The following is a 27,443-nucleotide window of genomic DNA, read 5'->3' on the forward strand; positions in this document are numbered from 1 at the left end:
GGCAAACCAAACTGGTAGCAGTGTGGTGGAGGAGGATTTCCTGGAGTGTATTAAGGATGGTTTCTGTCATGTATTCAACCAGCATTGTAACCCATGTATAATCTGACCTAAGTTGTACACTGTGAGAACAATGACCACTAGGTGGTGAACTTGTGAGAGACACTCCTAACCTGGACCTTCAGAGATAAAAGGGGAAGCTCCACCCACTTCCATCACTTGAGTGCTATGGAATAAAGGATAGGTCACAGACTGACCTTCTCTCAAGCATGGGCCTCGTGTGCATTTAGACTGTATAGTAAGGACGTATCAGTTTTCTCGACCAATATGTCGAGGAACCAACTAGAGGGCTGGCCAGCCTGGACTGGGTGATGTGTAATGAGAAAGGACTAATTAACAATCTTGTTGTGCGAGGCCCCTTGGGGAAGAGTGACCATAATATGGTAAATTCTTTATCAAAATGGAGAGCGACACAGTTAATTCTGAGACCAGGGTCCTGAACTTAAGGAAAGGTAACTTCGATGGAATGAGACGTGAATTGGCTAGAATAGACTGGCGAGTGATACTTAAAGGGTTGACGGTGGATAGGCAATGGCAAACATTTAAAGATCACATGGATGAACTTCAACAATTGTACATCCCTGTCTGGAGTAAAAACAAAACGGGGAAGGTGGCTCAACCATGGCTAACAAGGGAAATTACGGATAGTGTTAAATTCAAGGAAGAGGCATATAAATTGGCCAGAAAAAGCAGCAAACCTGAGGACTGGAAGAATTTTGTAATACTGCAGAGAAGGATAAAGGGTTTAATTAGGAGGGGGAAAATAGAGTATGAGAGGAAGCTTGCTGGCAACATAAAAACTGATAGCAAAAGCTTCTATAGATATGTGAAGAGAAAAAGATTAGTGTAAACAAACGTAGATCCCTTGCAGTCAGATTCAGGTGAATTTTTCATGGGGAACAAAGAAATGGCGGACCAGTTAAACAAATACTTTGGTTCTGTCTTTACGAAGGAAGACACAAATAACCTTCCGGAAATATTAGGGAACCGAGGGTCCAGTGAGAAGGAGGAACTGAAGGAAATCCTTATAAGGCGGGAAATTGATGGGATTGAAGGCCGATAAATCCCCGGGGCCTGATAGTCTGCATCCCAGAGTACTTAAGGAAGTAGCCCTAGAAATAGTGGATGCATTGGTGATCATTTTCCAACAGTCGATCAACTCTGGATCGATTCCTATGGACTGGAGGGTAGCTAATGTAACACCACTTTTTAAGAAACGAGGGAGAGAGAAAGCAGGTAATTATAGACTGGTTAGCCTGACATCAGTAGTGGGGAAAATGTTGGAATCAATTATTAAAGATGAAATAGCAGCACATTTGGAAAGCAGTGACAGGATCGGTCCAAGTTAGCATGGATTTGTGAAAGGGAAATCCTGCTTGACAAATCTTCTGGAATTTTTTGAGGATGTAACTGGTAGAGTGGACAAGGGAGAACCAGTGGATGTGGTGTCTTTGGACTTTCAAAAGGCTTTTGACAAGGTCCCACACAAGAGATTGGTGTGCAAAATTAAAGCACATGGTATTGGGGGTAATGTACTGACGTGGATAGAGAACTGGTTGGCAGACAGGAAGCAGAGAGTTGGGGTAAACGGATCCTTTTCAGAATGGCAGGCAGTGACTAGTGGGGTGCTGCAGGGTTCAGTGCTGGGACCCCAGCTATTTACAATATACATTAATGATTTGGATAAGGGAATTGAGTGTAATATCTCCAAGTTTGCAGATGACGCTAAGCTGGGTGGCGGTGTGAGCTGTGAGGAGGATGCTAAGAGGCTGCAAGGTGACTTGGACAGGTTAGGTGAGTGGGCAAACGTGTGGCAGATGCAGTATAATGTGGATAAATGTGAGGTTATCCACTTTGGGGGCAAAAACACGAAGGCAGAATATTATCTGAATGGTGGCAGATTAGGAAAAGGGGAGATGCAACGAGACCTGGGTGTCATGGTACATCAGTCATTGAAAGTTGACATGCAGATACAGCCAGCGGTGAAGAAGGCAAATGGTATGTTGGCCTTCATAGCTAGGGGATTTGAGTAGGGAGGTCTTACTGCAGTTGTACAGGACCTTAGTGAGGCCTCATCTGGAATATTGTGTTCAGTTTTGGTCTCCTAATCCGAGGAAGGACGTTCCTGCTATTGGGGGAGTGCAGCGAAGGTTCAGCAGACTGATTCTCGTAATGGCAGGACTGACATATGAGGAGAGACTGGATTGACTGGGCCTGTATTCACTGGAGTTTAGAAGGATGATAGGGGATCTCATAGAAACATATAAAATTCTGGGACTGGACAGGTTAGATGCAGGAAGAATGTTCCCGATGTTGAGAAAGTCTTGGACCAGGGGACACAGTCTAAGGAGAAGGAGTAAACCATTTAGGACTGAGATGAGGAGAAACTTCTTCACTCAGAGAGTTGTTAACCTGTGGAATTCCCTGCTGCAGAGAGTTGTTGATGCCAGTTCATTGGATATATTCGAGAGGGATTTGATTTTGCACACCAATCTCTTGTGTGGAACCTTGTCAAAAGCCTTTTGAAAGTCCAAATACACCACATCCACTGGTTCTCCCGTGTCCACTCTGGAGGTTACATACTCAAAAAACTCCAGAAGATTCGTCAAGCATGATTTCCCTTTCACAAATCCATGCTGACTTGGACCGATCCTGTCACTGCTTTCAAAATGCGCTGCTGTTTCATCCTTAATGATTGATTCAAACATTTTCCCCACTACTAATGTTAGGCTAACCGGTCTATAATTACCCGTTTTCTCCCTCCTTTTTAAAAAAGTGTTACATTAGCTACCCTCCAGTCCCTAGGAACTGATCCAGAGTCGATAGATTGTTGGAAAATGATCACCAATGCATCCACTATTTCTAGGACCACTTCCTTAAGTACTCTGGGATGCAGACTATCAGGCCCCGGGGATTTATCGGCCTTCAATCCCATCAATTTCCCTAGCACAATTTCCCGCCTAATAAGGATATCCTTCAGTTCCTCCTTCTCACTCGATCTTTGGTCCCCAGGAAAGCAGGAAAGGGGTACTGAGGTGAACGATCAGCCATGATCTTATTGAATGGTGGTACAGGCTCCAAGGGCCGAATGGCCGACTCCTGCACTTATTTTCTATGTTTCTATGTCGTATGTTTTAGCTGTATCACTAATGTGTTATATTTAGTCTTAAACTCTGATTAAACATAATATACCCACCAGATTTGTTTACAATTAATCCTGATTATGAAAGTAACCAGAGATAGCCTCAAACTTGGCTATTTCTAACACCACGTTGAATACCACTTGGAAGAAGCACTGAGTACTCTGGGTGGCAGACTTCAATGTCCATCACCAAGAGTGGCTCGGTAGCACCACTACTGACCGAGCTGGCTGAGTTCTGATATACATAGCTGACAGATTGGGCCTACAGCAGGTGGTGAGAGAACTAACAAGAACTTGACTTCGCTCTTACTAATCGACCTATGCCCATCTGCACATGACGGTGTTGGTGGGAGTGACCACCGCACAGTCCTTGTCCCGTCTTCACATTGAGCACACCCTCCATCAGATTGTGTGGCACTACCAGGGTGCTAAATGGGATAGATGCAGAACAGATCGAACAGCTCAAAACTGGGCATCCATGAGGCGTCATGAGTCATCAACCGCAGCGGAAGTGCCAACCAAGTGCCAAGCCACAACACAGGACACAGACATGCCAAATTGTGGAAGCAGCATGCTGCAGACAGAGCTAAGCATTCCCACAACCAATGGGTTGGATCAAAGCGCTGCAATATTGCCACATCCAGTTGTGAATGGTGGTGGACAATTAAACAACTAACAGAAGGAGGAGGCTCCATGATCATCCCCAATAATTGCAGAGCCCAAGAGCCGAGTGCAAAAGACATAAGAACATAAGAATTAGGAACAGGAGTAAGCCATCTAGCCCCTCGAGCCTGCTCCGCCATTCAACAAGATCATGGCTGATTTGGCCGTGGACTGAGCTCCACTTACCCACCCGCTCCCCATAACCCTTAATTCCCTTATTGGTTAAAAATTTATCTATCTGACATTTGAATACATTCAATGAGCTAGCCTCAACTGCTTCCTTGGGCAGAGAATTCCACAGATTCACAACCCACTGGGAGAAGAAATTCCTTCTCAACTCAGTTTTAAATTGGCTCCCCCGTATTTTGAGGCTGTGCCCCCTAGTTGACGAGGCTGTGCCCCCTAGTTGACAAGGCTGAAGCGTTTGCAACGATCTTCAGCCAGAAGTGCCAAATTGATGATGCATCTCGACCTCCTCCTGAGGTCCCAACCATCACAGAAGCCAATCCTCAGCCAATTCGAGTCACTCCACGTGGTAGCAAGAAATGGCCGGGTACACTGGATACAGCAAAGGCTATGGACCCAACAACATCCCAGTTGTCGCGCTGAAGAATTGTGCTCCAGAACTAGTCGCACCTTTAGCCAAGCTGTTCCAGTACAGATTATCATCATAGGCAGTCCCTCAGAGTCGAGGATGACTTGCTTCCACATTAGAAATGAGTTCTCAGGTGACTGAAGAGTCCAATGCGGAACCTACAGTCTCTGTCACAGATGGGTCAAACAGTGGTTTAAGTAACAGGTGGGTGGGGTGTCTGGGTTGCCACGCGCTCCTCCGCTGTGGACGCTTGGCTTCAGCTTGCTCTCGGCGAAGAGGCTCAAGGTATTCAGCGCCTTCCTGGATGCTATTCCTCCACGTTTGGCGGTCTTTGGCTAGGGATTCCCAGGTGTCGGTGGGGATGTTACATTTTTTCAAGGAGGCTTTGAGGGTGTCCTTGAAGCGCTTCCTCTGCCTACCTGGGGTTCGCTTGCCGTGTCGGAGCTCCGAGTAGAGCGCTTATTTTAGGCAGTCTCGTGTCAGGCATGCGGGCGATGTGGCCTGTCCAGCGCAGCTGATCGAGCGCGGTCAGTGCTTCGATGCTGGGGATATTGGCATGAGCGAGGACACTGACGTTGGTGCCAATGGATTTGCAGGATCTTGCGGAGGCAGCGTTGGTGGATTGACGTGCCTGCTGTACATAGTCCACGTCTCTGAGCCATATAGGAGGGCGGGTATCACCACAGCTCTGTAGACCATGAGCTTGGTGCCGGGTTTGAGGCACTGGTCTTAGACATAGAAAACGTAGAAAACATAGAAAATAGGTACAAGAGTAGGCCATTCGGCCATTCTAGCCTGCACCGCCATTCAATGATTTCATGGCTGAACATGCAACTTCAGTACCCCATTCCTGCTTTCTCACCATACACCTTGATCCCCCTAGTAGTAAGGACTTTATCTAACTCCTTTTTGAATATATTTAGTGAATTGGCCTCAACAACTTTCTGTGGTAGAGAATTCCACAGGTTCACCACTCTCTGGGTGAAGAAGTTACTCCTCAGCTTGGTCCTAAATGGCTTACCCCTTATCCTTAAACTGTGACCCCTGGTTCTGGACTTCCCCAACATTGGCAACATTCTTCCTGCATCTAACCTGTCTAAACCCATCAGAATTTTAAAAGTTTCTTTGAAGTCCCCTCTCATTCTTCTGAACTCCAGTCAATACAAGCCCAGTTGATCCAGTCTTTCTTGATAGGTCAGTCCCGCCATCCCGGGAATCAGTCTGGTGAACCTTCGCTGCACTCCCTCAATAGCAAGAATGTCCTTCCTCAGGTTAGGAGACCAAAACTGTACACAATACACCAGGTGTGGCCTCACCAAGGCCCTGTACAACTGTAGCAACACCTCCCTGCCCCTGTACTCAAATCCCCTCGCTATGAAGGCCAACATGCCATTTGCTTTCTTAACCGCCTGCTGTACCTGCATGCCAACCTTCAATGACTGATGTACCATGACACCCAGGTCTCGTTGCACCTCCCCTTTTCCTAATCTGTCACCATTCAGATAATAGTCTGTCTCTCTGTTTTTACCACCAAAGTGGATAACCTCACATTTATCCACATTATACTTCATCTGCCATGCATTTGCCCACTCACCTAACCTATCCAAGTCGCTCTGCAGCCTCAGAGCATCCTCCTCGCAGCTCACACTGCCGCCCAACTTAGTGTCATCCGCAAATTTGTAGATACTACATTTAATCCCCTCGTCTAAATCATTAATGTACAGTGTAAACAGCTGGGGACCCAGCACGGAACCTTGCGGTACCCCACTAGTCACTGCCTGCCATTCTGAAAAGTACCCATTTACTCCTACTCTATGCTTCCTGTCTGACAACCAGTTCTCAATCCATGTCAGCACACTACCCCCAATCCCATGTGCTTTAACTTTGCACATTAATCTCTTGTGTGGGACCTTGTCGAAAGCCTTCTGAAAGTCCAAATTTACCACATCAACTGGTTCTTTACTGGAAACTTCCTCAAAAAATTCCAGAAGATTTGTCAAGCATGATTTCCCTTTCACAAATCCATGCTGACTTGGACCTATCATGTCACCTCTTTCCAAATGCGCTGCTATGACATCCTTAATAATTGGGATTCCATCATTTTACCCACTACCGATGTCAGGCTGACCGGTCTATAATTCACTGTTTTCTCTCTCCCTCCTTTTTTAAAAAGTGGGGTTACATTGGCTACCCTCCACTCGATAGGAACTGATCCAGAGTCAATGGAATGTTGGAAAATGACTGTCAATGCATCCGCTATTTCCAAGGCTACCTCCTTAACTACTCTGGGATGCAGTCCATCAGGCCCTGGGGATTTATTGGCCTTCAATCCCATCAATTTCCCCAAAACAATTTCCCGACTAATAAGGATTTCCTTCAGTTCCTCCTCCTTACTAGACCCTCTGACCCCTTTTATATCCGGAAGGTTGTTTGTGTCCTCCTTAGTGAATACCGAACCAAAGTACTTGTTCAATTGGTCTGCCATTTCTTTGTTCCCAGTTATGACTTCCCCTGATTCTGACTGCAGGGGACCTACGTTTGTCTTTACTAACCTTTTTCTCTTTACATACCTATAGAAACTTTTGCAATCCGTCTTAATGTTCCCTGTAAGCTTCTTCTCGTACTCCATTTTCCCTACCCTAATCAAACCCTTTGTCCTCCTCTGCTGAGTTCTAAATTTCTCCCAGTCCCCGGGTTCGCTGCTATTTCTGGCCAATTTGTATGCCACTTCCTTGGCTTTAATACTATCCCTGATTTCCCTTGATAGCCACGGTTGAGCCACCTTCCCTTTTTTATTTTTACGCCAGACAGGAATGTACAATTGTTGTAATTCATCCATGCGGTCTCTAAATGTCTGCCATTGCCCATCCACAGTCAACCCCTTAAGTATCATTCGCCAATTTATCCTAGCCAATTCACGCCTCATACCTTCAAAGTTACCCTTCTTTAAGTTCTGGACCATGGTCTCTGAATTAACTGTTTCATTCTCCATCCTAATGCAGAATTCCACCATATTATGGTCACTCTTCCCCAAGAGGCCTCGCACAATGAGATTGCTAATTAATCCTCTCTCATTATACAACACCCAGTCTAAGATGGCCTTCCCCCCAGTTGGTTCTTCGACATATTGGTCTAGAAAACCATCCCTAATGCACTCCAGGAAATCCTCCTTTACCGTACTGCTTCCAGTTTGATTAGCCCAATTTATATGCATATTAAAGTCACCCATTATAACTGCTGCACCTTTATTGCATGCACCCCTAATTTCCTGTTTGATGCGCTCCCCAACATCACTACTACTGTTTGGAGGTCTGTGCACAACTCCCACTAACGTTTTTTGCCCTTTGGTGTTCTGCAGCTCTACCCATATAGATTCCACATCATCCAAACTAATGTCCTTCCTAACTATTGCATTAATCCCCTCTTTAACCAGCAATGCTACCCCACCTCCTTTTCCTTTTATTCTATCTTTCCTGAATGTTGAATACCCCTGGATGTTGAGTTCCCAGCCCTGATCATCCTGGAGCCATGTCTCCGTAATCCCAATCACATCATATTTGTTAACATCTATTTGCACAGTTAATTCATCCACCTTGTTACGGATACTCCTTGCATTAAGACACAAAGCCTTCAGGCTTGTTTTTTTAAACACCCTTTGTCCTTTTAGAATTTTGCTGTACAGTGGCCCTTTTTGTTCTTTGCCTTGGGTTTCTCTGCCCTCCACTTTTCCTCATCTCCTTTCTATCTTTTGCTTTTGTCTCCTTTTTGTTTCCCTCTGTCTCCCTGCATTGGTTCCCATCCCCCTGCCATATTAGTTTAACTCCTCCCCAACAGCACTAGCAAACACTCCACCTCGGACATTGGTTCCGGTCCTGCCCAGGTGCAGACCGTCCGGTTTGTACTGGTCCCACCTCCCCCAGAACCGGTTCCAATGCCCCAGGAATTTGAATCCCTCCCTGCTGCACCACTGCTCAAGCCACGTATTCATCTGCGCTATCCTGCGATTCCTACTCTGACTATCACGTGGCACTGGTAGCAATCCCGAGATTACTACTTTTGAGGTCCTACTTTTTAAATTTAGCTCCTAGCTCCTTAAATTCGTTTCGTAGGACCTCATCCCTTTTTTTTACCTATGTCGTTGGTACCAATGTGCACCACGACAACTGGCTGTTCTCCCTCCATTTTTAGAATGTCCTGCACCCGCTCCGAGACATCCTTGACCCTTGCACCAGGGAGACAACATACCATCCTGGAGTCTCGGTTGCGGCCGCAGAAACGCCTATCTATTCCCCTTACAATTGAATCCCCTGTCACTATCGCTCTCCCACTCTTTTTCCTGCCCTCCTGTGCAACAGAGCCAGCCATGGTGCCATAAACTTGGCTGCTGCTGCCCTCCCCTGATGAGTCATCCCCCTCAACAGTACTCAAAGCAGTGTATCTGTTTTGCAGGGGGATGACCACAGGGACCCCTGCACTACCTTCCTTGCACTGCTCTTCCTGTTGGTCTTCCATTCCCTAGCTGGCTGTGGACCCTTTACCTGCAGTACGACCAACTTGCTACACGTGCTACTCACGTCATTCTCAGCATCGTGGATGCTCCAGAGTGAATCCACCCTCAGCTCCAACTCCGCAAGGCGGTCCGTCAGGAGCTGGAGGCGGATACACTTCCCGCACACGTAGTCGTCAGGGACACTGGAATCGTCCCTGAGTTCCCACATGGTACAGGAGGGGCATAACACGTGACCGAGCTCTCCTGTCATGACTTAACCCTTAGATAGGCAACAACAATGCTAAAGTTTACTCACTGTTATAGAAGAGAAAAAAGAAAAACTACTCACCAATCAACAGCCAATCACTTACCCCCTTGGCTGTGACGTCCCCTTTCTGTTTCTTTCTACTTCTTCAGACACTCTCTTCCTTAGGTGACTGAAGGTTGCACTGGCACACTGAAGGTGGTGTTGGACTCGTTGTCGATGTCTGCCTTTGTTGACAGTAGGCTCCCGAGGAATGGTAAATGGTCCACGTTGTCCAAGGCCTTGTTGTGGATTTTGATAACCGGGGGGCAGTGCTGTGTGGCGGGGGCAGGTTGGTAGAGGACCTTTGTCTTACGGATGTTTAATGTAAGGCCCATGCTTTTGTACGCCTCGGTGAAGGTGTTGACGATGGCATGGAGTTCGGCCTCCGAGTGTGCGCAGAAGCAGGCATCGCCTCAGTACTGAAGTTCGATGACAGAGGATGGGACGATCTTGGATCTGGACTGGAGATGGTGGAGGTTGAACAGATTCCCGTTTGTCCTGTAATTTAGCTCCACTCCAGCTGGGAGCTTATTGAGGGTGAGATGGAGCATTACAGCAAGGAAAATCGAGAAGAACATTGGTGTGATGACACAGCCCTGCTTGACTCCGGTCCGAACGTGGAATGGGTCTGTGGTGGATCCGTTGGTCAGGATCACAGCTTGCATGTCATCGTGGCGTAGGCGGAGAATGGTGACAAATTTTTCAGCGCAGCCAAATCTGAGGAGGATGTTCCATAAACCCTCACCCAATCCAACCCTATCCAATACAGATACAACAATGGCATATATCAAACAATATGTAAAATTCCCAGGTACATCCTGTCCACAGAAAGCAGGACAAATCCAAACCAGTCAATTACCGCCCCATCAATCTACTGTCAATCATCACCAAAGTGATGGAAGGTGTCGTTGACACTTACTCATCAATGTCCTGCTCACCGCTGCTCAGTTTGGGTTCCGCCAGGACTAGACCTCATTACAACCTTGGTCCAGACATGGACAAAAGAGCTGAATTCCAGAGGTGAGGTGAGAGTGACTGCCCTTAATATCAAGGCATTATTTGACTGAGTGTGACATCAAGTAGCTCCATTAAACTGAAGTCAATGTGAATCAGGAGGAAAACTCTCCACTAACTGGAGTCATACCTAACACAAAGGAAGATGGTTGTGGTTGTTGGAGGTCAATCATCTCAGCCCCAGGACATCGTTGCAGGAATTCCTCAGGGCAGTGTCCTCGACCCAACCATTTTTAGCTGCTTCATCAATGCAGCGTGTTGCAGTCAAGGCCAGCATTTATTGCCCAACCATAATTGCCCTCGAGAAGGTGGTGGTGAGCTGCCTTCTTGAACCACTGCAGTCCGTATGATGAAGGTAGTCCAACAGTGCTGTTAGGTAGGGAGTTCCAGAATTTTGACTCACCGACTATGAAGTCACGATGATATATTTCCAAGTCAGGATGGTGTGTGACTTGGAGGGGAACTTGAAGCTTGTCATGCAGCGAACCTTGTGGAGGAGCACGCAGATTGGACAGCAACTTCCTGATTTCCGCATTTAACTGCGCATGTGTAGACGCTGGAAGTTGCTGTCTGATTTACTCCTTAAGTGAGCGCTGATAGCCTCACTGTTACTCCTAGCGCAAAACATGGACCATCATGCTTGTTTCCACTCCTGGCTAGTTTGTAGCCAAGTTTTTGTTAGTACTAGTAAATCTGTATCTTCCCGTGACATAACTGTTCTTAATTCCCCCACTTCATTTCCCACACTGAGCAATGCAATACATGCACTTTATCTTTTTTGTTCATATTTAACACAACTCCTTTTCCCTTTAATTATTTTGTTCTAGCTAATTCCCTTTTTTCTTTTTTCTGCTTATAACTAGTCAATTTGATTTTCCACCTCTACTCTCTTTTGCTCGTTTTTTTGTATATTAACCTCATCTATTTCTACCTTCTCTACTTGCTCTTTTTGATTGCTTTTATTTTCCCCGCTGGCAGTAGAATTACAAATTTGCTATTCTATCAAAGAAAATTACAGAATATGCTCTGCCATACTACTTCAACAGTTGAGTTATATTTAACTCTTGCCTTCACAGTAATTTTTTTAAAGATATCCCATCGGGAAAAAAAGTAAGTAAAGCTGTCTTTCCAAAGTGTCTTATAATTGTATCATATAAAACTGTTTTGTAAGCCTAAGGACAGAATGAGAAAAGCAGGCAGACAAATTATAAGTATTTCTACCAGCTGCTAACATAGGGCAATAGTTCACTCCCTCCCTCCTCCCCAAATACATTAAGAGGGCAAAATTGCTCCTTTTTAGAGCCCCGTTAGTGCCTCCGGCGGGGGCGCTAACTGGGTGCAACTGCGTTTTCGCCCAGGGGAGGGGCACTACCTCCTCCCAGGAAATTGCCCCAGAGGTTTGGGGGACGCTAGCGTGGGCGGATATCAATGCCAGCTTCGGGGGCCGGAGCCAGTGCTCCGCTTCCTTTGAGGGACCTACGGCCAATTCCGCATGGAGGGAGGGACTTCCGGGCTAGGCGCTGGAAGTCCCGCCTCGGAAGGTTACCACCCCCAATCAGGGCGAAGGGCAACTTCTAGCCCATAATGTTTTACTCGTAGTTATATAACCATTGCTGGAAAAATCAAGACGACTGATTGACAGGATCATTAGATGAATGTGGAATCTTAAGAATGGAATCCCTCATTCTGTAGGTGTGCAGCAAGGGTGTCACGTGATTTTTTTTTCAGGCTGTGGCAATGTGGAATTCCTTCTTCAATCTATTCTTGATTCTGTACCGGATAGTTCTTTTCAGAACTTTAAAAAAAAGAGACAAATAAATAGCTATTTAATAAACAACAGCCCATTGTTTATATTCTTTACTTCATTTTTTATGCTGTTGGCATCTATCACACTAAAGTTTTGTGTTGTGATTAGATTTTGTTTTTCACCTAGGTTTTCCGATTTGTGCTTAAAAAAAATTAAAATAGGATTCTACAGCTCGGAGATATCCCTCACACTGGTAACATTTTAATGATGGATCAAATGTTATTGATCAAATTGAAAGTCCGCGCTCCAGTCCATCCCTGGTAATGACCACAAGCTCTAGGGATATCCCGCAATTAAAGAATTTGTATAAATGATTAATATGCCAAGGGCAAATCTGGGTGTGTGAAGTACTCTATATACTCAATCTATTGCTATTCAATTTATGTTTTCATTTGAGCTACCTAGCAATTATCTCAGAGAAGTCAGCACAATTCTCACATGCAAGCAGAAAGAAACCACACCTACTATGTCTTTGTCAATCCCCAGTCTCACAAAAACCACAAGCATGACAAAAGGAACTTATATCGCAAATGCAATGAGGTAACTAAGCACATTACCAAATACAGGCAGAGGTTACAGGACAGATGCCTTTGGAATGGCAATTTTGGCTGTTGAAAACCACCACAAATAAATTCTGTAAACATAATGTTAATAAATTTAAAGGAACATGTTTTTATTGTTTTATTCCTGGAAAGATTGCATCACTCATAAAATAATTATATAAAATGATCTTACTTTTAGATTATCAAGAAAAAGAATGTGAGAAATAGAAAAACCATAAAAAATAAAAACGCCCAGTAAGAGTGAATGAGCTACCCCAATGTGCTTAAACATAAAACTGCTAATCTTGGCAGCTATATTGACAGATCAAGAGCTTATTTTAAAAAATCTACTAACAACGTGATTATAACATATTGGCATTGAAACTCATCCGTGCAGCACAAGTTTTTTGGGGAAAGGCAAACCATATTGGGCAAGGACAGACATGAGGTCCTTTGCATATGCAAATAAGGGGCATTAATGATAAGGTCTTGATGCACTTCAGCAAAGCGAGGGAGGGGGGGTGGGGTAGTTGTCAGGTCTGTGTATCCTTTGACAGAGTGATTATTTGCATTAGTTTTTTTTGAGTGCCCTTCTGCGCCTGCACGCTCTGGACTCCGTCCCCGTCGCCTACGCATGAGCACCACCGCCCATCTGGACTCCGCCCCTGTCCTCCCGCGCATGCGCAGACTCCTCGAACTCGAAACCGGAAGTGGGGCCTGTATCGTGCTTTTCTGAGCTACATGCTGCCGTCCTGACTGCGCTGCTTTTCTGAGCTGTGCTGCTGCCAGGGGGGTGGGGGGCAGTAACTTGGGCTGGGGGGGGAGGGGTGCCAGGAACTTAGGCCCGCACTGCTTTTCTAAGCTGTGCTGCTGTCAGGGGGAGGGGTTCAGAAACTTGGGCTGGGGGGGGGCGGGGGTGCAGGAACTTGGGCTGGGGGGAGAAACAGAAACTGGGGGTGGGGGGGGAGGGAAGAACAGGAACTTGGGAGGGGGAACTCTTTCCTGTCTGGACTCGGCAGTCAGAATGGCTCGAATTACACTTTGCAATAGTTCTAATTACACATTGCAGAGAAATTCCTGTGTGTGTCTTATCCTCCAAGGAGACCAATCAACAATCAGGTCATGTGATCATGGAGACCCAATCAGAGCATTTTGATAGTGCAAATAAGCACGTCCATTCTTTGAAGGTGCAGCCGACTCATTTTATCTTGCCTGAAGCAATTTGTAAATAATTTAAAAATATATTTATTCTTGGGATTTGGGTGTCACTTGCAAGGCCAGCATTTATTGCCCATCCCTAGTTCCCCTCAAGAAGGTGGTGATGATCCACCTTTTGAACCACTGCAGTCCGTGTGGTGAAGGTACCCTCAGAGTGCTATTAGGTAGGGAGTTCCAGGATTTTGACCCAGAGACGATTAAGTAACAGCGATATATTTCCAAGTCAGGATGGTGTATGACTTGGAGGGAAATTTTGAGGTGATGGTGCTGTCGTGCGTTTGCTGCCCTTGTCCTTCTAAGTGGTAGAGGTTGCAGGTTTGGGAAGCGCTGTCGAAGCCTTAGCGAGCTGCTGCAGTGCATCCTGTAGACAGTACATACTGCAGCCATGGTGCGCCGGTGGTGGAGTGATTGGATGTATAAGGTGGTGGATGAGCTGCCAATGAAGGGAATGTTGACCTGAGCGAGAACACGGACATTGGTGCGCCTAACCTGCCAATGGATTTGCAGGATCTTGCGGAGGCAGCATTGGTGGTACTTCTCCAGTGCTTTGAGGTGCCTGCTATGCCAGGCAATGACCATCTCCAACAATAGAATCTAACCACCTCCCTATGAAATTCAATGTTATTACCATCACCGCGACCCCCACTATCAACATCCTGGGAGTCACTGTTGACTAGAAACACAACTGGACCAGTCACATAGATGCCGTGGCTTCCAGAGCAGGTCAGAGGTTAGGTATTCTGCGGCGAAATGGCCTTGGCACTTTTGTGACGCGAATGTTACTTGCCACTATCAGCCCAAGCCTGGATGTTGTCCAGGTCTTGCTGCATATGGGCATGGACTGCTTTATTATCTGCGAAGTTGCGAATGGGATTGAGCACTGTGCAATCATCAGCAAACAGGCTTATTTCTGACATAATAGATGGAAAGTCCTTGATGAAGCAGCTAAGTTAGTTGGGCCTAGGACGTTGCCCTAAAGAAGTTCTGCAGCGATGACCTGGGGGCTGCAATGATTGGCCTCCAATAAACACCACTATTTTCCTGTGCTGGGTATGATTGCAACCACTGGAGAGTTTTCCCCTGACCCGATTGACTCCTTAGTCCCACACTCGTTCGAATGTAACCTTGATGTCAAGGGCAGTCATTCTTACCTCCCCATTGAAATTCAGCTCTTTAGTTCATATTTGGATCAAGGTCATAATGAGGTCTGAAGCTGTGTGGTCTTGGCGAACCCAAACTGAGTATCACTGAGCAGGTTATTGGTGAGTAGGTGCTGCTTGATGGTACTTTTGCGACACCTTCAATTACTATATAAACACAAGTTATTGTTGTACTTTGCTGATGATTGAGAGTAGGCTGATGGGGCGGTAATTGGCTGTGTTAGATTTGTCCTGTTTTTTGTGAATAGGGCATACATGGGCAATTTTCCAGTTTATGGGAGTATTGTAGCTGTAATGGAACAGCTCAGCTAGTGGCACGAGTCTTATGCATTACAGCTGGGATATTGTCGGGACCAGTAATCTTTGTTGTATTCAGTGCACTCAGCCGTTTCTTGATATCACGTGGAGTAAATTGAATTCGCTGAAGACTGGCATCCGTAATGGTGGTGACCTCAGGAGGAGGCCAAAAATGGTTGCGAATGAATCAGCTTTGTCTTTTGTATTCATGTGCTGGGCTCCACCGTCATTGAGGATGGGGATATTCATGGAGCTTCCTCCTGCCAATTGCAATTATGCTTTATATATTTGTTTAAACTTATGATGCCTGACCCTTTAAGCTGCTACAGGAATTTGAATTCTGTTGCAGCACACCAGTGCCTGCTACCCAAATGCGCAAGCTCCCAATCAAATCATTGACAGCACCAGAAGCCTGGCGATAATACTCAAATGAGGGTCAGTGCTGGGCAGAATACTCTGTCGCACTATACTGTGATGGTGCCAAAACGAAAATACAGGCCAACACCGCCTCAAAAAATAGTAGATTATTTCAACTAACAACAGAGACTGAGGATCAACTTTGGGGCCTTCCTGATCTGTATAACTAACTTACTCACAATAGAAACAAGTGGGTCATCAGGGAAGCCCTGAATTTATATTTTTTTTTAAAAGAAAAGATACTGGGTCTCTAGATGGATAGTAAATCAGGCTATAGGCATGGTACTGAGCATACAGAAAGGTCGCTGGTTTGAAGCCTAGTTTAGGTAGATTTAGCTGATCTCAGGTGACACTATAATTGGCCTCAGTGTCCCTAAATTTCATTAGTGAAGGGGCAGATTATTTTCTTTAAATAAAACAGCCTGATTTCACACCTGATCGGGATCTAGCCCCATAGATGTGGATGTCAGAAGAGGAAATTATTTTGCTCACCTGCGTTATGCCGCATGGAATTTGTTACTTTAAGGCTGCTCTTTCATTTATTTGCAAGAGTTGTAGCGATTCAATTGCAACAATGCCAAAGCTGCAAATAAATTATAATTTCCGGCAGCCTTGTATCCTCGGTTTGTTGTTGCCAAGTGGTAAGAGAGGAAATAGCTGCTTTTCAGAAACAGGGCTCAAGTTGGCTGTTTTGTTTATTTCAAAATATTACAAAATTAGTATTTGATCTGAAGTCATGCTAGTAAAAATCCAAGGGTGTTGACATTCTAGTTATTATAGACTGCGATTCATGTGTGCAATTCTAGAAATAAGACATTTCTGATCCATTTTGTCCCAAAGAGAGGGCCAAGCTAAATGTAATGTAATCACAAATACAGGGCAAGAATCAGCAGCCCATTTCTGATTCTCTTCAGATAATCAAACGTGTATCCAAGTCATCGACCTGAAACGTTAACTTTGTTTCTCTTTCGACAGATGCTGCCTGATCTGCTGAGTATTTCCAGTATTTTGTTATTTTGTTTTTATTATAGCCCAAATTTGCTCTTGCATATCTCCTAGCAGCCATACCAAGAGTTCTATTAGCAGAAACTTGGGAACACCTACTCCTGGAATCATACTGCACCGAAGGAGGCCTTTCAGCCCATCATGCCTGTTTTGGCTCTTTGAAGCCAATATTAATTAGTCCCACTCTCTTGCTCTTTCCCCATAGCCCTGCAGATTTTTCCTTTTTAAGTATTTATCCAATTCCCTTTTTAAAGTTACTACTGAATCTGCTTCCACCACCCTTTCAGGCAGTGCATTCCAGATCATAACTCACTGTGCAAGGCAGTGCATTCCAGATCATAACAACTTATTGCTAAGATTCATCTGAAGAAAATCAGGAAAAAATTGCAAACAGGACAGCAACATAAAAATCGTGTTTGCTCATGTTGGAGTCAAGCCTGAAAAACAAACAATACGAAGCACGTGAAACTCCTGTGACAAAAGCGCCACCTTCAGGCTTCAGTCTGGTAGGTGAGGGAACTGTAAAGTCTTGGCTAAAGTCTTCAATTTTGGCTGAATCCATTTTTTTAAAAAAGTTAATATTGGTATCATTGTGAGAAAAGGGTTAATCTTTCTATATTGTAGTAATAGTAACTTTGAGCTTTTGTCTGTAAATATGTTTCTGTTAGAAGGGCAGTTTAAATTAAAAGAAATATCAGTCAAAGAGCCTTAGCTGATAAGTTTCTGCACAGACGTAGAACAGGCAGAGACAATACTTAGCTGGTAAGTAGGCTCAGTAGAGGCAATACAGACTTTGCTAGGGGGGGGGGGTGATTGCTTCGAGCCTCATAGACCATGCAGCTATGAGATAGGTGATACAGGTTCAGCGTCCAGAATCTGGAGTTCCAGAATGTTCCAGAATCTAGACCAATTGGTGGCAGGGTCGTCCGGAATCCGTAAAATGTTCCGAAATCCGGACCTGACTACCCTGCCGATCTTGGGGCCCCGCCGCTGTCCGACCTCGGGCCTCGCCTCGCCCCACCACCGTTGCCCTTACCTCGAGGCAGGCTCGCCCGACGACCTCCTCGACGGACCCCAGAGGGCTCGAACAGCTCCTCGGCGGGTACCCCACCCTCCCCCCCGCCTTTCTGACGTTCTGAAATCCGGAAATACCCGAACCTGGGCTCGGGTGTTTCCGGATTCGTGACATCAGAAAGACATTCCAAAGTCCGGAAAAACGCGGAATCCAGAACAGCCTTAGTCCCAAGGGTTCCAGATTCAGGACGCTGCACCTGTATATTAATGGTCTCAGGATACAGGTTTGACCATCAATTCGAGAAGTTCTAATTTAAATAGGTAGGGTGTTGGCTCATCCAAGCACGCAACTGCGCAAGTGATAACGCCGTCTGCAGGGGGACTTGGTTAAAGCTAGAACAGAGGCGGGAGTGATTCTTGTAAAAACTGGAGTTATTGCAACTAATTGAATACCCATATCCATTCCATCATCAAGACCACCTACTTCCATCGCCTGTTTCTGCCCCTGCCTCTGCTCATCTGCTACTGAAACTCTCAACCATGCCTTTGTTACCTTTAGACTTGACTATTCCAATGTTTTCCTGGCTGGTCTCCCATCCTCCATAAACTGGAGCTCATCCAAAACTCAGCTGCCCATATCCTAACTCACACCAAGACCCACTCATCCCATCACCGCTATGCTCACTAACTTACATTGGCTACACCTCGGTTTTATAATTCTCATCCTTGTTTTCAAATCCCTCCATGGTCTCACCCCCTCCATATCACAGTAATCTTCTCCAGCCTCCATGATCTCTGTGTTCTTCCAATTCTGGTCTCTTGCGCATTCCCAATTTTAATTGCTCCACCATCGGTGGCCATGCCTTCAGTCATCTCGGCCTTAAGCTCTGGAAATCCCTACCCAAATCTCTCCTCTTTTAAGATGCTCCTTGAAACCTACCTCTTTGACCAAGCTTTTGGTAACCTGTCCTAATATCTCCTTATGTGGCTCGGTATCAAATTATGTTTGATAATGCTCCTGTGAAGCAACGTGGGGCATTTTACTACATTAAATCCGCTATATAAATGCAAGTTGTTGATGTTGGTAGCGAAGGGCATGTAAGGGGGGAAAAATTTAATCTGTTGGTTCTCAAAATACACCATAAAGTCAGTTCATTTTTACAAATGTCTCTTTTTTCTTTTCCCTTTAAATAGTAATTCCATTCAATCTATACTGGTTTTATAATACTTATTGCAAGTATTGCAACCTCATTTAATTATATAACTCATTATTGTCAGCCAAAGTCATCCCAATAACCATCACATATTGCAGACTTTTTCATTTCACTGGCATTAACTTTCCTTTCTGAAAAACTTTTAAAACATTGCAGCCAGTCATTTTGCAATTTTAGAATACTTTAGGAATTTTCAAACAAAAAGACAACAGAACACAAAAGCAATAATAGCGGTAGTAAGAATATTACAGGTGCAGTGTTAAGAATCTGGAGTTCCAGAATCTGGTATAATCCGGAATCCGGGACAAATCGGTGGGCGGAGTCGTCCGGAATCTGTGAAATGTTCAGGAATCCAGACCCGATGACACTGCTGACACCGGGGCCCCGCCCTGCCTGACCTCGAGCCTCGCCGCTGGCCCGCCTGACGATCTCCTTGGCAGGGCACACCTGAACACCTCTTCAGCGGGCTCCGCCCGACGACCTCTTCGGTGATGCCGGCCCACCTGACAACCTCCTCGGTGGGGCCGGCCCACCTGACGACAACCTCCTCGGCGGGACGGGATGGCCCGAACAGCTCCTCGCAGGAGTACCCCACCCACAATTTCTGAGCTGGACTCGGGCGTTTCCGGATTCGTGACGTCAGAAACAAATCAAAAGTCCGGAAAAGCCCGGAATCCGGAATGGCCTCGGTCCTGAGGGTTCCGGATTTTAGGCGCTGCACCTGTGTAACATCCTGCATATTCATACAGAAGCAACAGACTACTCGGCATCAACCCACTGGCAGTTACATAGTGTGAAAGGGCACACTAAAGCAGCATAAAACATTATCCTGCAACCTTGATATTTGTGCTGCAAGATTGGAGATGGTGAAAACTCTGGTAAAAATGATGTTACTCCAACTAAACTTTGGCGGAGAAGGATAACAGTGACAGACCACCCAGCTATTTATAATTCAACACCATTGTGCTCCTCTTCGTGGTTGTGAACTAAGCAGGTAACTGCAATTATTTGAAGCTCTGCTATCATACAAAATCGGTGGTACTATAATCTGTCTTCACGAAGGAAGACTCAAATAACCTTCCAGAAATACTAGGGGACTGAGGGTCTAGTGAGAAGGAGGAACTGAAGGAAATCCTTATTAGGCGGGAAATGGTGTTAGGGAAATTGATGGGATTGAAGGCCGATAAATCCCCGAGGCCTGATAGTCTGCATCCCAGAGTATTTAAGGAAGTAGCCCTAGAAATAGTGGATGCATTGGTGATCATTTTTCAACAGTCTATCGACTCTGGATCTGTTCCTATTGCCTGGAGGGTAGCTAATGTAACACCACTTTTTAAGAAAGGAGGGAGAGAGACAACAGGTAATTATAGACTGGTTAGCCTGACAGCAGTAGTGGGGAAAATGTTGGAATCAATTATTAAAGATGAAATAGCAGCACATTTGGAAAGCAGTGACGGGATTGGCCCAAGTCAGCATGGATTTATGAAAGGGAAATCCTGCTTGACAAATCTTCTAGAACGTTTTGAGGATGTAACTGGTAGAGTGGACAAGGGAGAACCAGTGGATGTGCTGTATTTGGACTTTCAAAAGGCTTTTGACAAGGTCCCACACAAGAGATTGGTGTGCAAAATTAAACCACATGGTATTGGGGGTAATGTACTGACGTGGATAGAGAACTGGTTGGCAGTCAGGAAGCAGAGAGTCGGGATAAACGGGTCCTTTTCAGAATGGCAGGCAGTGACTAGTGGGGTACCGCAGGGCTCAGTGCTGGGACCCCAGCTATTTACAATATATATTAATGATTTGGATGAGGGAATTGAGTGTAATATCTCCAAGTTTGCAGATGACACTAAGCTGGGTGGCAGTGTGAGCTGTGAGGAGGACGCTAAAAGGCTGCAGGGTGACTTGGACAGGTTAGGTGAATGGGCAAACGCGTGGCAGATGCAATATAATGTGGATAAATGTGAGGTTATCCACTTTGGTGGCAAAAACACAAAGGCAGAATATACTCTGAATGGCGGCAGATTAGGAAAAGGGGAGGTGCAGCGAGACCTGGGTGTCATGGTACATCAGTCATTGAAAGTTGGCATGCAGGTACAGCAGGCGGTGAAGAAGGCAAATGGTATGTTGGCCTTCATAGCTAGGGGCTTTGAGTATAGGAGCAGAGAGGTCTTACTGCAGTTGTACAGAGTCTTAGTGAGGCCTCACCTGGAATATTGTGTTCAATTTTGGCCTCTTGAGGAAGGACGTTCTTGCTACTGAGGGAGTGCAGTGAAGGTTCACCAGACTAATTCCCGGGATGGCAGGACTGACATATGAGGAGAGACTGGATCGACTGGGCCTGTATTCACTGGAGTTTAGAAGGATGAGAGGTGATCTCATAGAAACATATAAAATTCTGACAGGACTGGACAAGTTAGATACAGGAAGAATGTTCCCGATGTTGGGGAAGTCCAGAACCAGGGGACATAGTCGAAGGATAAAGGGGAAGCCATTTAGGACTGAGATGAGGAGAAACTTCTTCACTCAGAGAATTGTTAACCTGTGGAATTCCCTACCGCATAGAGTTGCTGATGCCAGTTCATTGGATATATTCAAGGGGGAGTTAGATATGCCCTTACAGCTAAAGGGATTAAGGGTTATGGAGAGAAAGCAGGAAAGGGGTACTGAGGTGAATGATCAGCCATGATCTTATTGAATGGTGGTGCATGCTCGAAGGGCTGAATGGCCTACCCCTGCATCTATTTTCTATGTTTCTATGTTTCTAATTCAAGCAGTCAAGTGATTTGAAATCTTTACTGATTAATGCCCATACTTTTTGAAATAGTTTCAATTAAAAACTGCCGAATAGACAGGTGATATAGCAGACAACACCTTTAAATGAACTGTACTGCTTACCAAAGGAGTTGTCTTCTTAAAAACATCTTTGCCTTGTATAACATCATTCATCACACACTCTCTTAATACACTGTATTCTTCCTCATTCAGCTGAATGGATTCTAGTAATGTGTTGCATACAAGGCATTCCCCACTGGAAGAAAATGTTCAAATTAATCAGTTTCACATTCAGATACCAAGAAGTGAGTTGCAAAATATAACAAAATTGAGTTAGGGAAACCCATCATATGCGATAAGAGATGCATCACCGCTCAGATCCAAACATTTTCACTGCCTATTGTACATTTTATGGAAAATTACAAAATGCAAGACAATAATTGGTGCTACATGTGGCAATTGTAGATATTCGCAGGATTTCATGTCATGCCAAATCGCTTGCCCCATTAATAGCTGTTGGCAAAAATAACAAAACAAGAAAGCAGAACTCAAGCTCCAAGACTGGGTTATTTTGTTAGTTTTTTTTATAGCCTTCAGCAAGGAGACCAAGTTGTCCTTCCAATAAGCACAAAAACATTCTTGCAAGAGGTGGAACATTTGGGGAGAGGAAGTGCGAAAAGGGATGGGAAATTTATGTCTTATCTTAAAACCATTATAATGGTTTTTAAATCTTATTCTGCATGCATGGACTCATCTCTTCTGCCAAAAAGACAGATGATGTGCCTTCTTCTAGACGCCTGCCAATATGCTCTACTGGTTGACCATTAGGAGGCATGGGCACTACCCTGGCTCCACATTGCTGTCTCTTCCCAGTCGGATTCTGATTACGAACTGAGTATAGTGGGGAATGTTGCAGGTTCAAATGCCACTCTGATGCTGTGCATTAGTCCTCAACACGCTGTGCTGCCCATATTGGGCACATTGTTTCACAAGTGACTTAAATAAAAAGAATTGTTTTATATAAGAAGCCTTTCTTGTAAAACAAATGTTATTCTTTCTTTCTAATTTTGTCCTTCAGATGAGATGTTAAACCAAAGTTATTCAGGTGGATTTACAAATCTCACAGAGAAAGCAGGGGAGTTTTCCTGGTGTCCTGCCCAACATGTACCCTCACCCACCATTAAAGACAGATTAATTGGCCATTTATCTCATTGCTGTTTGTAGTAGCTTGCGGTTTGCAAATTGATTACCGTGTTTGTCTGCATAATAGCAACCACATGTCGAATGTAAGTCACTCACTGTGAAATGCTTTGGGACATCCCGAGGATGTGAAAGTCTCTATATAAATTAAGTTATTTCTTCATTTTAGTTTCTTTCTTTCCATCTGTTTTATTTCTCACTTTATAATGGGTTTTAAATCTAATTTTTTTCTTGTATTTTATCTCTTCCCTTTCCTTAAAGACAACACCGTAAAATTATTCTGACTATAATCGTTATTTTTGTTTTCAAATTTTAAGTGCCAGAGAACTTGCTGAGTTGTGGTGCAAGGGCTTCACAGGCAGAGATCAGGGTTGCTCTGGTCACCGATCCTCCAAACAGACAAAATAATTTGACAGTTGATGAGAAATGGCGCCTGTGAAGGATATTTTAAATTGGGCTAATGGGACATTTGGGCTGAGCAGAAAATCAAATGAACATGCTCCAAACTTTCCCCACGTACTGGAATCCAACCCACTGCTATACTTAAGAGCTGCACGATGAATCATGGCAGAATCAGGTTCCTTCTATTACTAATAGAAGACCAATATGATCTATTACTTAAATGTTAATTTTTAACCTTTCAAAAATAACGAGCTGGAAATATCAATTTGTGGTTTAAATATATGCCATAGATACAAGTAATTTTGGAGGGAAAAAACTCTTGGTGACAAATAAAGAAATGTTATGTTATGCTTGTATGTATATTATTAAAAACCTTGCATCTAAATTTAAAATAGATTCTGTTTTCTCTCTTAATTGGCTAAGTTTTTCTTTAAATTAACATATAGTATATAACTAAATACTAACCTTTATTTGTTTAACTAATTTAATAAACTATATAGGGTAAATATTTGATTAAAGCTAAACTAATTAATTAAATAATATAATGGGAAAACAGGAGATGTGTTGCTGCTGCAATATGATGCAGCTTCTGGATGTTTTGGTCCAGGGCAACTACATCTGCGGTAAATGTCTGCGGCTCGATGAACTTCGGCTCTAAGTTGAGAAGTTGGAGTCCGAGTTGCAGACATTGCAAGACATCAGGGAGGGAGAAAGTTAACTGGACCTTTTGCTCCTGACCACATGTCAATTCTAAAGTATATAATCTAGAGGGTGTGACTGGGAGTGAAGCAGATAAGGGGATCCAAGAGATAGTATTGCAGGAGCCTCAGTCCCTGCACTTGTCCAATAGATTTGAAGTTCTTGCAACCCTTGTGGAAAGTGTGTAGACTGCAGGGTGGATGAGCAGACTGACCAAGGCACCGTGGTGCAGAAAGCCATTCAAGTGGGGGGAGTAAAGAGGCAGATGGTTGTAGTAGGGAACAGTATAGTTAGGGGTTAGATAGTGTTCTCTGCAGCCGAGAGCGTGCGTCCCGAAGGTTGTGTTGCCTACCCGGTGCCAGGGTAAAGGACATCTCCTCCGGGCTAGAGAAGAACTTGGAGTGGAAGGGGGAGGATCCAGTTGTCGTGGTACACATAGGTACCAATGACATAGGTAGGACTAAGAAAGTGGTTCTGCTGAGAGAGTTTGAACAGCTAGGGACTAAATTTAAAAGCAGAACCACAAAGGTAATAATCTCTGCATTATTACTTGAGCCATGAGCAAATTGGCATAGAATCAGGGAGATGAATGCATGGCTCAGAGGTTGGTGTGGGAGAAGTGGGTTTCGATTCATAGAGCACTGGTACCAATACTCGGGAAAGAGAGAGCTGTTCCATGAGGACGGACTACACCTGAACTATGCTGGGACCAGAGTTCTAGTGAACCGAATAACTAGGGAGGTAAGCAGAGCTTTAAACTAAATAGGGGGGTGGGTGGACGGTCACAGTGGAAAGAAATCTAGAACACTAAAGAGAAAAGAAAAGGAAGCAATGCAGGAAAGTGATTGGTATGGTAAGGATAACCAGATTATATCAGGAAGGGACAGAGCACTCTAAGGGGATAAAAGGTACACTTGAGTAAGAAGCATAAGGGAATTAGGAGGTTCTGAGGAATCGGGAGTTCCTCTGTCTTACGGTATGGATTGTGATATTGACCGACTATGTAAAACTCACTTATGTATGTAAAAGCATGCTTATACACTCACTTACATTGGGTTAAGAGGGAGGCAGCAATGCCTGATGGTTAATGAACCATCATAAGTAGCCAACACTGCACTGACCCTTAGCACAGACTGATAGAAGATGAAAACATACACTCAGTACTGCGTAACAAGGGCAGTGGAGAATCGACAGCCTAGAAAGATAGCATACTCTGGGAAGCAAGGTCAATCAATATGTCATGAGAAACTGAAGCAAAGTTGAACATTCCAGAAGGGCAACACCATGGGAGATGGACAGATGGGGGAGAACCACTCATAGCCAGTCTGAACAGTAGGTCAATCGGTGGTTTTGTAGGAGGGTCGCACAAATCGAAAAATCATTTAACTGTGCTTGTACAACTTTTGTACTTTGAAGTATTCATCGGAACATTTCCCGAGCATGTCCGAATAATACCGGTTAACCGAGGTTTCGTCTGCGTGATTCCGTGGTTGCTTTACAACATGGGCAGGTGTCGATTCCTTATATCAGGGAGTTCGTCTTGAGGAAGAGAAGTCTTCTTTTTACCCCAACAGCACTAACAAATAGGGTCCAGGTAAGAAAAAAGTGGTAAAGAAAAATAGGGCTATAGTGCAAAATAATGTTAAGATGTCTAATAATGTTAAAAGACAAATTTAAAAGCATTGTATCTGAATGCACAAAGCATCTGTAATAAGGTAGATGAATTAACAGCACAAATAGATGTAAACAGATACGATATAGTTGCAATTACAGAGACATGGTTGCAGGGTGACCAGGATTGGGAGCTGAATATCCAAGGATATTTGATATTTAGGAAGGACAGGCAAAAAGGAAGAAGGGGTGGTGTGGCATTGTAAGTAAAGGATGAAATCAGAGCAATAGTGAGAAAGGATATTAACTCAGAAAATCAAGATGTAGAATTAGTCTGGGTGGAGCTAAGGAGCAACAAGGAGCAGAAAACATTTGCGAGAGTTGTCTATAGGCCTCCAAACAGTAGTGGTAGTGTAGGGGACGGCATCAAACAGGAAATTAGAGATGCATGTAACAAGGGTACTACAGTAATCGTAGGTGACTTTAATCTACATATAGACTGGCCAAACCAAATTAGTAATAATACTGTGGCAGATGAATTCCTGGAGTGTGTACGAGATGTTTTTTTAGACCAGTATGTTGAGGAGCCGACTAGGGAACAGGCTATCCTAGATTGGGTATTGTATAATGAGAAGGGGTTAATTGACAGTCTTGTTGTGTGGGGTTCTTTAGGGAAAAGTGACCATAATATGATTGAATTCTTTGTTAAGATGGAAAGTGAAGTCGTCCAATCCAAAACTAGGGTCCTAAATCTAAACAAAGGAAACTACGAAGGTATGAGGAATGAATTGGCTATGATAGACTGGAAGATTCATTAAAAGGCATGACAGTGCTAACATGTAAGGAACGAATGCATGAATTGCATCAGTTATACATTCCTTTCTGGCGTATAAACACAAAAGGAAAAGTGGTTCAACCATGGCTAGCAAAAGAAATTAAGGATAGTATTAGATCCAAAGAGGAGATAGACAAAGTTGCAGAAAAAGTAGCAAATGTGAGGATTGGGAGCAGTTTAGAATTCAGCAAAAAAGGACCAAGAGATTGATTAAGAGGAGAAAAATAGAGTGTGAGAGTAAACTTGCAAGGAACATAAAAATCGACTGCAAAAGTTTCTACAACTACGTAAAAAGAAAAAGACTAGTGAAGACAAATGTAGGTCTTTTACAGACAGAAACGGGAGAATTTGTAATGGGGAACAAGGAAATGACAGAACAATTAAATAAATACTTTGGGCTGAAGTTTCGGGCTGCGCCGAAAACGGCACAGCCCCAAGCTGGACGCCTGTTCTTTGCGCCCAAAAAGTGCACAGGAAAAAAACTGCGAGATTCTCCGGCTCCTCGGAGCTCTAACTCAGCTTGACGCGGCGCGCAGATCACAGCGGGGTGGGCGGGGCTAAACACTCGCGCCGATTCTGTAAGCAGTGGGGGGCGGGTCTAATTCAAATGAGGCAACGTCGTGCCGGCAACCCTGCGCGTGCGCATTGGAGCGTGTGCGCACGCGCAGTGTGAAACAAACATTGGCACTCGGCCATTTTTAAAGGGACTGGAGGAAAAATGAAGATTTGTCTCTTGGACCCCTGGAAAGGCTTGTGATTTAATTTTTGTGATATTTTTGTGTGTGAGGGAGTGCTTTTAGCAGCACTGTTGAATAAATCACCTGCTGAAATCAGTGAGTTCAGCTTTTCACTGCTAAACTTGCAGAACCGGTGCTGCATTGGTGCATGCAAATTAAGGACTGTGTGTTTTGAGAAATAAGAGTGCCAATTCAACTTTGCAATGGATCAATGTCCACCAAGAACAAAGAATTTCTTGCATG

General features: G+C 44.4%; 1 protein-coding gene across 4 annotated transcripts in view; it reads right to left on the reverse strand.

Moving 5' to 3' along the window:
- Positions 1–27,443, reverse strand: part of prorp (protein only RNase P catalytic subunit) — a 129,302-nt gene that overhangs the window by 86,573 nt on the left and 15,286 nt on the right. For 3 of the 4 annotated variants that reach the window (XM_070879117.1, XM_070879118.1, XM_070879116.1), the window contains one exon: positions 21,840–21,972. The exons of the other annotated variant lie outside the window; for it this stretch is intronic. In XM_070879117.1, coding sequence (XP_070735218.1) covers positions 21,840–21,972 — 133 coding nt within the window. The remainder of the gene's footprint in view (positions 1–21,839; positions 21,973–27,443) is intronic. 4 annotated transcript variants of the gene reach the window in all.

Source organism: Pristiophorus japonicus, chromosome 4 (genome assembly GCF_044704955.1).
Source record: "Pristiophorus japonicus isolate sPriJap1 chromosome 4, sPriJap1.hap1, whole genome shotgun sequence".
NCBI classification, from domain to species: Eukaryota; Metazoa; Chordata; class Chondrichthyes; family Pristiophoridae; genus Pristiophorus; species Pristiophorus japonicus.